This window comes from Polistes dominula, unplaced genomic scaffold (genome assembly GCF_049000335.1).
Source record: "Polistes dominula isolate Pdom_NZ unplaced genomic scaffold, Pdom_raw_medaka contig_307, whole genome shotgun sequence".
NCBI classification, from domain to species: domain Eukaryota; kingdom Metazoa; phylum Arthropoda; class Insecta; order Hymenoptera; family Vespidae; genus Polistes; species Polistes dominula.
Window position 1 is genome coordinate 361,314 of NW_028301025.1, and position 13,754 is coordinate 375,067.

The 13,754-nt window shown below is 26.3% G+C and overlaps 2 protein-coding genes across 9 annotated transcripts; one reads left to right on the plus strand and one right to left on the minus strand.

Moving 5' to 3' along the window:
* Positions 1-21: 21 nt before the first annotated feature.
* Positions 22-4,802, plus strand: LOC107072472 (metallo-beta-lactamase domain-containing protein 1). 2 transcript variants are annotated; one of them, XM_015332444.2, is made up of 4 exons: positions 22-172; positions 293-457; positions 534-653; positions 733-4,802. In XM_015332444.2, the coding sequence occupies exons 1-4, from the start codon at positions 22-24 to the stop codon at positions 930-932; spliced, it is 636 nt and encodes a 211-aa protein (XP_015187930.1). In that variant the 3' UTR covers positions 933-4,802. The 2 variants fall into 2 exon arrangements, with proteins under 2 accessions (XP_015187930.1, XP_015187931.1); XM_015332445.2 differs by having other exon boundaries at positions 407-457.
* Nhe3 (Na[+]/H[+] hydrogen exchanger 3) lies at positions 2,053-13,548 on the minus strand. 7 transcript variants are annotated; one of them, XM_015332448.2, is made up of 14 exons: positions 13,259-13,547; positions 12,318-12,544; positions 12,147-12,224; positions 11,904-11,980; positions 11,468-11,677; positions 11,114-11,364; positions 10,832-11,034; positions 10,452-10,717; positions 10,287-10,338; positions 9,594-9,620; positions 9,036-9,092; positions 7,793-7,993; positions 7,556-7,642; positions 2,053-2,574 (listed from the first exon to the last, which is right to left on the minus strand). In XM_015332448.2, exons 1-14 carry the CDS (start codon positions 13,500-13,502, stop codon positions 2,485-2,487), a joined length of 2,070 nt encoding a protein of 689 aa, XP_015187934.1. In that variant the 5' UTR covers positions 13,503-13,547; the 3' UTR covers positions 2,053-2,484. The 7 variants fall into 7 exon arrangements, with proteins under 7 accessions (XP_015187934.1, XP_015187935.1, XP_015187933.1 ...); XM_015332449.2 differs by lacking the exon at positions 2,053-2,574 and adding an exon at positions 5,643-5,882 and having other exon boundaries at positions 7,793-7,978; positions 13,259-13,548; XM_015332447.2 differs by lacking the exon at positions 2,053-2,574 and adding an exon at positions 5,643-5,882 and having other exon boundaries at positions 13,259-13,548.
* Positions 13,549-13,754: the final 206 nt, after the last annotated feature.

Sequence of the window (13,754 nt, forward strand, 5' to 3'; positions counted from 1 at the left end):
AATAAGAATAATTGGAAGACAATGTGCGAAGTCAAAGTTTTGTTTAATGGATACTCGGAACAAATGGATGATAGAATAATGTGCGCCAATTGTTCGTGCACTTTAATAAAAGGACCAAAATTAATAATTGTCGATACTATGACTGCTTGGGATCAGAAAAAAATTTTGGAAGGTATCTATCATGGAGAGCTAATTAATCCTAGTTGTAAATATATTTGAAATAAAAAAGAGAAAGAAAGAAATAAAGAAAGAAATAAAAAAACCAAACATATCGATGAACGCGTGATTTTAGCTCTTAGTCGTGAGAATGTAACACCAGCAGAAATTGATTATGTTGTATGTACACACAGTCACCCCGATCATATTGGAAATAATAATTTATTTACCAATGCAGAGCATATTGTAGGTCATTCTGTACAGCACGGTGATTTGTTTTATGAAGAAAATCTTAAAAATGGTACGTCTTGAATAAAGAGAAAATCTAACTTTCTCTCATTTCATTATTAATATTAATTATACTATTTCATTTATAGAAGAATATATTCTATGCGATGGTGTTAAAGTTCTTGCAACACCAGGCCATACGTCAGAAGATATTACTGTATTAGTTCAAACTAATATTAATGGTCAATCTAGTTGTGTCGCTATTACAGGTTTTTCTTTTTAATCATTACTATGATTTTAATATCCCCCCATAGGGGATTTCATTTTGACAGTAAAGATGTTTTTCAGGTGATCTGTTTGAAAAAGAAGAGGATATTGTTAATCCATTAATTTGGAAAAGTCTCGGTCAAAAAGAATTACAAAAAGTTCAATCTTACATGCGCTCACGTATTATTAATCTTGCTGATTTTATAATACCTGGACATGGTCCAATGTTTTCTGTTACAGATAAAATGAGGCAGATTGTTGATAGTCAAGTGATTGAATGATTCTACAATTAAAATTGGAAACACTTAATTCAACAACGATTCAATTTAACCCCACACACACACACACACAAATCGTTTATAATCTTTTATTTATTTTTACAAACATTTTATTAAACATTACATAATGAAGTACATGGTATCACAACATTATTATTTCTATATATTTTTATAATGACAATTGCACATGTCAAATTATATTTATAAATAAGACAAAAAGTACAACAATGCGGTAAGGGCATATTGTGACCATTGGCTCTCTTGTAATGTATATTAAAATAATTTTTTACATAAGAAATTGAAAATCGTTTATAAAAAAGAAAACAAAAAAAACAAAAACATAATTAATTAAATATTATTCCAATATTATGGAAAAAATTTGCATCTAGAATTGAAACTATGTTTAAATGTTCACAGCCAACATCAAAAATTAACAATTTATGTATTATTTCTATTTGTCATTTTAAAAGTCTTATACTTAAACTTATGTCGATATAATGGATAGTTATTATTTCCTTTGAAAAAAGAAAACAAGAAAATTCAATTAATAAGTTCTATAATCTATATATAAAGAACAAAGTTAATTGTTATACATATATCGTATGTCAGCAGAATTTCCATTGCGTTCATTTCCAGTTTAATGTACTTTCTCTCTCTCTATATATATATATGTATATATATATATATATACATAAACTCAAAAACTCACCGTTATTGAAATATTACTAATAATATTTGCAACTGTAATGTATTAACTCACGTACACAGATCAAAAATTGATACATTTTACAAATAATATATTATATCTACACTTTGAACTAATGCTTTTCTTTTTTAATAATATCATCACTTAAAATCACAGAACGAATTTATCTGTAATAATCTTATATGTATAAAATGTATCATATATAATAAAAAATTATTATATATAAGAGGTATTTTTACTGTGCATTTAATTACATAAAGTAAAAACCCTGCACTTGATATAAAATAATCATTTTGCTCACAATAGCAAAATCTATTGGAAATTTGTTGGAAATTTGTTGGAAATTTGTTGAAAAACAAAACAGTTTTCATTTTATTTCACATCTAAACACATTTCAATGTTTATCCATTAGACAGATAAGATAATTTATGTAATTTATTGTTGTTACATATATGTGGAAAAGATCTTTACATAATAATAAAAAGTTGTTGTGACCGCCAGGACCTCCACCGAATAATGAAAATGGATTGATATACAAATGATTTAATATATTAAGAAATTTAACATTATTCATGACATTTCTTACTTTCTTTCTTTCTTTCTTTCTTTCTTTCTTCTTTTCCATTTTAAAATGAACAAATATTATTTCAAAAAATAGTTTTCGTAGAAGCTTTTCCAATTAAAATTGGACCGGACATAAGCAGTGTTTTCATTTTGGCAATAGAGAACTTTAAAACTTTCTTTTGTTGAAGTTTTATGAATTCATAAAAATAACATATTTATCCGTTGCACATTCAATAATACACACATTAGCGAGAGATTAAAGTAATTTTCATTATTAAGTAATTTTTATAAATGTCTGCCGATCAAACCTGGCAAGGCGACGCGTGTATGCAGTGGTACTGGTCCCGGACTAACTTCTCCTGTCACTGTTCCCAGCTGCCCCATAAAGTATTAAATACATCAAGAATTTACTCTCTCCAAATTCTTATTAATTATTTAACATTACACATCGGTTACATATATCATCCATTATTATATTTTCACATTCAATTAAACGAACGTGAAATATAGAGGATCGTATTAGATAGGACTAGTCTGAGATAGACTTGTCCTATTATTTATTTATTATCATTTAGATGATCATCGTTAATCAATATCTTTTTTGTGCTATTAAATATGTCATTAAAAAGTCTAAGTATATTAAGATCTTTCAATTATTACATAATTCTACAAGAAAGAAAATAATTTATCTCCATTTATATTTTATATATGTACTTGTATATATATATGTACTAATATATATTATAAATCAGATTTTTAACAATATAGACATATTTAATCGCACAGAATGTAAATCAATATTTTCAAGGAGAGAGGATTTAAAAAACATGTTCATATATGTACACTGTATGTCGTACGGTGTGTCGTACGGTGTGTCGTACATCTGTGTGAAAAAATTAAAATAAAAAGTATACAACTTAAACAAAAAATATCAAATCAAACAAAACAACAAGCCAAACAAACAAATGAAATCTCTAGTTTTTTTTTTACTATTATTTTTTTTTTTTTATAATCACAATACGAATGTTTATCACAGAGGAATCAAACAAATTATTTTTATATTTAACCGTTTGAATTCTACAGGCTGCTTTCGCGTTCTTCAAATTTCATATCGAAAAAACCCAGCGCATTTTTTTTTTTTTTTTCAACGATATGGATGATAACTGACAGCGACTCCTCACAATCTGACGAAACGCGTTTCATTTTTCTTCTGTATAATCCAAGTAAATACATTTTCTATTTCATTGTTACCTATTATATGTATATATAATATTTTATAAAATAATATATCACAAATGAAAAATATGACAAGTTTGGAGAACATTTATCATTTAAAACATTATACACAAATTAGATGAGATTTTTGTCTCTTAACATAGATTAAGGATAAGGGCTATCACGATTCTTGGCTTTTCTCAATATGAAATAAAAGGAACGCCATCAACGTTGTTGAATCTTTTTGCATCTCATCTCATCAGAAAGAATACGTATCAACAAATATAGGTACATATATATATATATATTAAAATTTAAATTGAACCACTTAAATATCTTTGAAACTGTTAATGGTAGAACCAAAATGTATTTAAGAGGGCATATTATTCGATATTATTAGTTTCTTCTGTATGTGGGCACGTAAAGGTCATATAAAGGTTACATTAAAAAATGTATGATTCCATTTAAAAAATAAAAATTTACTTTCATGTGACCTTTACGCATCCACCTATAAAAAAAAAAAAAAAAAAACCAAAAAAACTAATAATATTGGATAATGTGTCCCATTAAACCATTCAACTTTACACACTTTTCTCTATCATCAACAGTTTCAAAAATATTTAAGTGGATTGATTTAAATGGGACACTCTGCATATATAAACAATAATAAAATAAATAATTAACGAGTTACACTAATTATAAATTACTAATTAACGTAATTTCATTATTATTATTATTATGTTAATTAATTGAATATAATGATTTTTTATTATACTACCAAAAATATTCTTTAGACATTTGTTTAATAGTTTAATACAAAATAATATTGAAATTCTAATTGGAAATATAAATATCGTGTACAAATTGAAATTGATAACAAAAATTGTGACGTATGCTCACGGGCAATTTTTATTGGAATTCTAGGAAAAGCTTGTTATTAATGCAACTTAAAGAAGCATTTCATAATAAAGAATTATAAATGGATGGACAGATAGAGCGAGCGAGAGAGAGAGAGAGAGAGAGAGAGAGAGAGAGAGAGAGAGAGAGAGAGAAGAGAGAAAAGACGATAATAGAAAGAAATAGCATGAGTTTTATCATTAAATATAATTATTTACGTGAAAAGTATGTTATTATTCTAGTACAACATGTTATTACATTCAATATTTTGTTTATATCGACACAGAATCATCGAGTAGCAAAAAATGCAAATGTGTATAAATTAATGCTATTTATATGACTGACACTCCTTGCATGATATTCAAGCCTGAGATGAAAAAGATTATTCTTGTCAGGCGGCATGCAAGAGATTAATAGTAAATTAAATATTAAACTATAGATTAGAATATTAGTCGAAAATAAAAAAACAAAAAACAAAAAACAAAAAAAAATGAGAAAAATAAATAAATAAATTCAGTCAATATCTCTAATTTAAATACATGGTAATAAAAAGTTTTTGAGAATAAAATAATTTAAAGTAGAGCCAGGAACTATGTATTAAAGTTTCTTAAAACAACTTTTCTTTTTCTTTTTTTTGGTTTTGTTTTAAATTACTTAAATAAAGATGATATCGTTAAATGCTACTACTTTTTGAACAATATAAAAACGTTGATTTAATTTGTAAATTTTCGTACACGTAAGACTGACTGCATTTTAAGCAGATAACGCCTCAAACAATAATATATATAGAAAATTATGTTTAATGTTCAATGTAATTATATGTAATTTGTACGTAACTCAAATTTAAAAAGAAATAATTCAATGCAAAGAATATAAATTACAAGAATATGTGTATATATGTACACAGAACATTTAAACGTTCAGTATTACCTATTATATTAATACTTTCTCAAAAATCACAAGGTATACTTATATATGCTTACTAATACAGCAGACAAAGATCTTAATAACTAAATTATTTACTTCTATTTTCTTTTTTATATAATTCATATCAATTCTATACTTGTACTACTATTCATTCAGGAAGCTGACAAAGACATAAGTCTAACAGTTGTATGTTAAATAATAAATAATCAAATCGTTCAACATTTTCTTCCCTATCAGAGAAAGAGAGAGATAGAGACAGAGGGAGGGAGGGAGGGAGAACAAAAGAGAGAGAGAGAGAGAGAGAGAGAGAGAGAGAAAGGGAAATTATATTAAAACGTTTGTTTACTCCGTATCTACTATCACAATTTTTCACTATTAGGAAAAATAAAAAAAATAAAAAAAAATAAAAAAAAAACGAAAAGAAAGAAAAAAAAGAAAAGAAAATGATATTAGTTAAAGAAAAATGTTAAATTACTTTTTTGTATTGCACATTGCAAATCACTTGAAATTGAACTGATCAAAAAATGATTTGATTGGCTTCTTTGTTGTTATAATGTTCGTAACGGAATAAATCCTTCCATTCCAATGATTCTTAGGTCTTCATCATCATCATCCTCATCATCATCATCATGATTTCTTTTTCTCTAAAAAACCGGTAATATCGCAATCAAATGTGAACTATAGTAATTCGCTTGAAAAATGCTGACAAACCATTGGACAGAAGCGTAAATAAATTGAAAGCATTTTATAAAGCAATTTCAGCGAAATGCTCTAGTTACATTAAGAAAAGAGATTCTTTTTTTTTTTTTTTTTTTTTTTTCCTATTGAGAGACATTAAACATAATTTTCTAGATGCATAAATAAAATATATACATGTATATAAGATTAGATATCTATCTAGTAATAGCAATAATTGTAAATATTTGTAAAATCAAACAAATAAATATTGCAATATTTAGGCAAATAAATACTGATCCACGCGTTAATCTTTTATATTTAACATAAGTTATGCATTGATTTATAATGCTAGCTACCAATAAAAAGAACTTAACATTTATTAGAAAACATAGAGATATTAATTAAAGTATGTTAATTACAATGGCTTTTCAATACATGTATTGTTATATCACGTATATGTATATTATATAATCATATATATATATTTATATATATATATATATACGACTATATATTTCATTAATATTGCTATAATAAATACACAGTGAAATGTGATCAATCAAATAGTGATACACACATTTTTTATGGAAATACTTATTTTTCTTTTATTACTATTACTATTACTATTACTATTATTATTATTATTATTATTATTATTTATATTATTATTAAAACGTCATTATTAAGTTTACTCTAGTATTAAAATTTTGCATCGCTTGGTACATGGCTACATTTTTATGCACAGAATATTTTCATAAAAAATATCTTTCAGTGCAAAATAGTTCCTTATTCAAGGTGGAGGCCGCAACTGGGTTCATTTAAAATATTTTTATCATTTTAGAGATATTGACTCTTTTGATCTAATAGTTATACGCATATAACTATAGAACTCTTATTTTTATTTTATATTACAGAAAAAGATAGAAATGTTTTTAATGAACCTAATATGTTACACCTCATTTTCTATATATTTTGATAAAATTGATTATGTATATCACCATTTCTTGCCCAAATAGAAAAGTTAGTCCCGCATGCATATAGATTTATCAACACATTTTATATGAAAGAGTCATGGATACGTTAATAGTGATTATTTCTATAGAATATATAATATTACTTATCGATAAAAAATGAAAAAAAAAAAAAAAAAAAAAGAAAAAAACAAATATACAAAATAAAACAATATTTTCAATAAACTCCCCGATACTAGCATATAAAATGAATGATTTGTGTTGTTTGTACACGTTAATTAAAGTAAGTAAGTACATATGGGTGTAGCTCCAGAGACGCAAACCCATTAAGTCAAAATTGATACATAAAATATATACGCGAAATACCAATTTTTACAGAGGCTAAAAAGAGTGAGAGAAAGAAAGTGAGGGAGAGAAATAGAAAGAGAAAGAAAGAAAAAAAGAAAGAAAGAAAGAAAGAAAGAAAGAAAGAAAGAGAGAGAGAGAGAAAGAAAGAGAGTGAAAGAAAGAGAGAGAAAGATATATTAGAAATAAGATTTCTTGTGTTATTTCTATCTTCTATTTAAGTTAAGAATTACGTATGGTTCATCAAAGTTAGTAACATCTGTGCTGTTAAGTTGATAGCACGGATTAACTGTGTAATTGAGATTAGGTTGATGGAAACTCACCGGCTGTACGTTCATCCTTCTTCGTTCCATTTCACGATCTTCCAGACAAAAGTCAGAATCTGAATCAATTTTTCTTGAAACATCATCCTAAGGTAAGAAAGAGAGACAAAGAAAGAGAAAGAGAAAGAGAAAGAGAAAGAGGGAGGAAGGGGGGAGAGAGAGAGAGAGAGAGAGAGAGAAAGAGAAAAGTGTTATTTAAATGATTATAATTGTAAGTCATTAATATATATTTTATACCTGTGTCATTTGCTGCGTCGTTGTAAGAATCCTTGCTAATGGACCACAACACACTGGTAATGTTTCTAACAAGGTAGGCCTAGAGTGTGTTAATAGTGGTTTCATATATCGTGTGTCAAAATCACCCCATATTCTAGCGAGCAATGCTTTCTCATTAGGTTTTGCACCGGTTGGCACTGATCCATCCTGCATAGAATTATACTGTGAAATTTGAATAACATTTTTGTTATCCACCCTATATGATCATATAATGTTCTTTTTTTTTTTTTTTTTTTTTTCTCAAATAAGATACAACCAAAATGAATATTCATTATAATATAAATTAAATTATAATAGAAAGTTAATGCAATAAATGTAAGTATTACATTGCAAATATTTATTTTTTATAGAAATGTGTTCATAAAAATTTATCAAATCTTTTACAAAGTTCTAGAACTTTTAATTAGAATATAAAAATTAGTCCCTTTTAATTAAATATTAAAAATATTACTTCGTTATTGGTTACATTTCAATTATATTGTTTGTCATTAAAACATGCTAGTACATTTATCTTTTTTATTCTTTAGTTATATATATATATATATGTTTATGTAAAATGTTAAATGCATTGAAATTGTTACAAGCTTTAAATAAATATTATTTATCTTAATTCAACTTTTAAAATTGTATGTTAAACATCTTATTTTTTAAATTAAATCTCATTGGATATGAATATACATATACATATACATACACATTTGGTTAATACAAATTTGTTTACTTTTTCTGTATCACTACTTTGACATACAGAATGGATAACAAAAGTAACCGCTTGAAATAAAAATAAAAAGCACATGCATATAGCAAAATTTAGAGCTATTTGTATGTCATAAGTTACTCTGTAATATGACTGTTTAAATTATATAATTAGGAATTATAAAGAAGCAGGATTATTGTAAAAAGATTTGTTTGTTTGATGTAAATTTTTCAAAGTTATATGTCGCTGTTACATGCAATACATAAATTAGCACAATAAATATTTAATTAACTTGCTTTCAATATTAATTTTGTCCTATGTATGAAGATATTTATATATCTCTATATATCTCTATATATATATATACATATATGATTTTAATGGACAGTAATTGTTACTATTTATGCATTAAATAATCAATAGATCAATATACTTGAATGTAATAATTAATAATCTATTAATACTTATAAAATCGCAAAGAATCTTTAAATTTCTGTGCAAACATACCGGAGGACTTCTTTCCCTACGTATGTCCAGATCGCCAAAGCCACCTTCGCCACCAGACTATCAATGTATCAATATTAGCAAGTTAAACAACTGTATTGTCTAGATTAATTATTTAAAATGCAATTATCCATTAATATTACTAAGATGTTAATTTAATAATGTTATTTGCATGCTGCATTTGCAATTGAAATGAAATTAAAAGAAAAGGAAAATTTAAATAAAAAAAAAAATAAAAAAAAAAAAATAATAATAAATAAAAAAACAATCAAACTAATTGTGTTACATGCTACATGCTGTTAAAACGAAATGTAAAAATGAAAAAATTGTCCACGGATTATTTTGTTTCCTTTTAATAATGAGAAAGATATTTAATCATTTTTCAATTAATTTCATATATTCAACAATAATATAATATAATATAATATATTAGACGTATAAATCTTTATCTAGAAAACATTAATGAACTTGCTATATAACTCTATGCATCGATGTTTAAAAATTACCAGTTTATATGCATGAAATAATATTAAAATAGAAATTGAATGAAACAATACACACCTCCATGGTGTCCAGTGAATTGTACACCTGGATGAATAAGATTCAATGAAAGAATAATGTAAACATGATGCAAGTTAAAGCTGTCATGCATAGATACTTCTACATTCAAATAGTAGTAAAGTAGCAAAGGATAAATTTTTATATTTCTCTATAATAAGTTGTAATTTACATTGCACAACTATATGTTTTGTAACACAATTAATTACAATTAATATAATTGTATTTTGTACAGAGTTACTGCAGCAACTGTAACTACAGCAACATATATATGAAAAGAATAAAAATATGCTAAAATTTATTTTTAAATAAAATACTATTATATAATATAATAAGCAATTTGTATTATGCAATATGTATATCACAAAATGATGTATACTATAAAATATTTCCAATGACAATTATTCAAGTAAAAATGATCAAGTTTATTTTAGCTGCAAATTCCACGGAATTATATTTAGCTTTTTTAAATATGTCTCTTTCTCATTTGACAAATATTAATTAGAAATAAAAACTAAATGATATTTTAAAGATATACATTCATTTTCAATGAATATTTATAACTTTATGTGAAATAATTGTTTGGTTTTAATGTTATTACAGTGTTGCATTTATTATATTATAGCGATATTATGAGGTATAAAGAAGACATATCAACACAAAATTATATTAGATTGAATAAATGAATGTACTTACATTACGCACACCATTTTGTGATAAGCCTTCTATTTCTTCATCTACGCCAACGCTGTAAAAAAAAATGAAAAAATGAAAAAATGAAAAAATGAAAAAATGAGAATGAGGTTATAGATGTTAAAAAAATAAAACAGATATGAAATACTTTTGACACTTGACACTTACGGTATATTGAACCAACTTAAGAATTGAGTTGTTGCACCGCCTTGTAAAATCACTGTCAAGATTACAATTAAACTTGTTGTAGTTAGCATGGCTTGTCTAGCATCTGACACAGTATTTCTAATTGCAAGAGCAAAACTCATAGCTCCGCGTAAACCAGCAAAGAAAAGCATGTGTTGATAATTCATTGAAATTTTTGGTTTACGTGCTAAATTTAATATGAATGATAAAGGATAAACATTGGCAGCACGTCCTAAGAGCGCACAAAGCTATTGTAATCAAGTTAAGGATATTACATGTTACATATGTACGTATAGTTATATAAACAAATGCACGCGCGTACATTTATTATAATCTTATATTCATCATTTTGAAGAGGATACAAAGCCAGCAAAGATGAAGCCTGGATCAAAGTGATGTTTTGGAAAGGTAAACATCGATACACCGATATAACTGAATATAAAATTTTCAGCTAAGAAATTTAATAATTCAAACAGATGTTTCGTTCGTTGACGAGAATCTGGACTTAAATTATTATACGTATAATGTGCTTGGCAAATGCCGCAGAATAAAACAGCAACCACACCTACAAACGCAATATAACATATTTACATTTTCTGACAAAAAATCTCTAAAATCTATTACAGTGCTATATTTATTTTTACCTGTAAGATCTGAAGCTTCTGCAATTAAAAATGTACTGTACGACATTAAAACAAACAGAGCTGATTCTAAGAGAGGAAAATCTCTAACTCTAGTAAATTTAGTTAACAATGCGGTAATACATCCCATGGTAGCACCAATGAATAGAGATAAACTAAAAATACCAACAAAATCGCCAAATGCTTGGAAGAATGCTACTGTTTCGAATCCTCCTGATCCAGACTGATAACGTTCAGCATAATTTTGTATCGAACTGAAATATAATAGAGAAGATAAATAAAATATACTTTTATAATACTTTTTTCATTATATCTAATACTTGAAGGAGAAAGTTAAAATATTTACAATATACGTACCCACTGAGAACAATAGCGACTGCATCATTAAGTACACTTTCTCCAAATACTAAAGCATATAAATTAACATCTACGTGCAGATCATTAAAAATAGAAATTATTGTCAACGGATCTGTTGGAGATATAAGAGCACCAAAATATAAAGTATCCAAAAATGTAAATGATGTAGAAAGATGCGGTATTAATTGTATGAACGCATACATCAATGCTCTGAAAAGAGAGAGAAAAAAAAAAAAAAAAAAAAAAAAACATAATTCATTATAATATAATATAAAACACATGATACTCAACTAAAAAAAGTTTTTTCCGATGTTTACAAAGTATTAATAATCTTTCTTAAGAACAGATAATAGATAAAATCAATCAATGGACCATTTTAAGTACACCAAGGAGCATTACAATGAATTTAATAGAATTGTATATTATTAATAATTACCCAATGACAAATGCTGATATTGATGTTCCAAGTAGAGCATACATTAAAATTGCTCCTAAATTTCTGAAGAAATATTTCTGAAACAGGATAGTATAAATGTGCATATGTATGCTCACATCAGATGTCATTTAACCGTTTGAGTATCAAGTTGCGCGATTGCTCTGTTCAGATTTCTTATCGCGCTGTTTTTAGCATTTACTAACAACTCAAACGATTAATTTATAACAAAATAATATTACCCACTCGTTTCAAACTATATCCAGCATGAAAAATGATCGGTGGCAGTATAATATTAAAGAATATTTCTGGATCAAAAGTGGCCTGTATAATGTAAATATAAAATATAAAATCCATAATTCATATTCATGATATTTCATTGAAATAACATATTTTTCATGATAATAGAAAGTTTACCTTCAAATCAATCTCATTGTCCTCCTTATAAATTTCTCCACGAAAAGTATAAGCGAATGTTTTATTTTTAATTAAACCGCCACCTTTGTCTTCAGGAAAACGTAACCATAATGTATCTGGAGGTACTGACTGATTATATTTGCTACTATTATCCGGTACAACTGGCATATGTAATATAGCACTATTTGTTGTAAATCCATAACGAATGATTGCACCTATGATCAAGCCTACAAAATATACATACAAATGTATAAACTTCAATAATAATTAATGTAAAGAATACTTAGGTCATTATTTGCATATACACATATAATAAATATGTTAAACATATGTTCAAATATACGAGCAACTTTCCAGATCATATTTATCCTTATATAATATTGTAATATATTGTGTTGCGTTTGCTTTTTATATAAGATTGAAAATAATACTTTATGCATTAATACAAGGTTATTTAAGAAAGAGATTTATACAATATAAAGTTAAAGTTGTTCTATTATGATTATAATAATATATTGTTATAAATAAAATAATATCTTTAAAGAGAGAGAGAGAGAGAGAGAGAGAGAGAGAGAGAAAATTTGATAAAATGATTTAATAAGTATATATATATATGTACGCATGTCACATATATAGATAATACAGGTACATGACGTCGAAGTACAACCATGATGCAATTACAAAAATGACGATGTCGTTGAATTATTCCTAAACACAAAGCGACTATTAAAGTATTTTATTTTGCATAAAGCGTAATCAGTCAAGATCTATGAAACGTTTGACAGTTAAGAATAGGATGACGGTAAAATTATAAAAGATATTTAATGTTCGATAAAACTGTCGTATAGTTTACTTATTTTATTAAATATCAATTAACAGTGATGATAATATTTAAATAAGAATAAAATGTTCTGACAAATGAAGAAATGTATTATTCTTACCATAAATGACAGCTAAACCAGTTTCATGGAGGAATCTTAGTCGACGATGCTTGAATGTCCATATAGTTAATACAGTTAATATTAACAAAAATGTATAAAGAAGAAGATTCAAACTATCGAGTCTATGTAATAATTGAGCCTTAGCATCTAATTCAATATCTGTCGCTGCACCGTCGCATGAATTTAATATGAAAACAGAGAAAATGATATAAAATAAAATACGTATACCACACTCTACTGCCATCTTCACTTTTATAATATTTTCTAACGTAGATGATATCAGTATGACCAACTTACGATTGATTAACACTCTCCCAGTACTCTCCTAGCTTTTCTGTCTTTTCACGTTATATTGGTGTGGCGCTAGTGAATGGAGCTAGCAAATGGAGCTAGCAAATGGCGCTTATTTCAAATTGTTGAAATTATTATTCGTTCTCTTTGTTTAAAACTTTTCTTTCTAAGTTTAAATTTTCCACAATTTAACTGCTAATGCGAA

Coding starts and splice junctions, on each gene's coding strand:
- LOC107072472 (XM_015332444.2), top strand. CDS start 22: ATGTGCGAAGTCAAAGTTTTGTTTAATGGATACTCGGAACAAATGGAT. Junction 173..292: donor TCAGAAAAAAATTTTGGAAG/GTATCTATCATG, acceptor GCGTGATTTTAG/CTCTTAGTCGTGAGAATGTA. Junction 654..732: donor TAGTTGTGTCGCTATTACAG/GTTTTTCTTTTT, acceptor GATGTTTTTCAG/GTGATCTGTTTGAAAAAGAA.
- Nhe3 (XM_015332447.2), bottom strand. CDS start 13,502: ATGGCAGTAGAGTGTGGTATACGTATTTTATTTTATATCATTTTCTCT. Junction 9,093..9,593: donor ATTCACTGGACACCATGGAG/GTGTGTATTGTT, acceptor ATACATTGATAG/TCTGGTGGCGAAGGTGGCTT. Junction 7,643..7,792: donor CGACGCAGCAAATGACACAG/GTATAAAATATA, acceptor TTCTTACCTTAG/GATGATGTTTCAAGAAAAAT.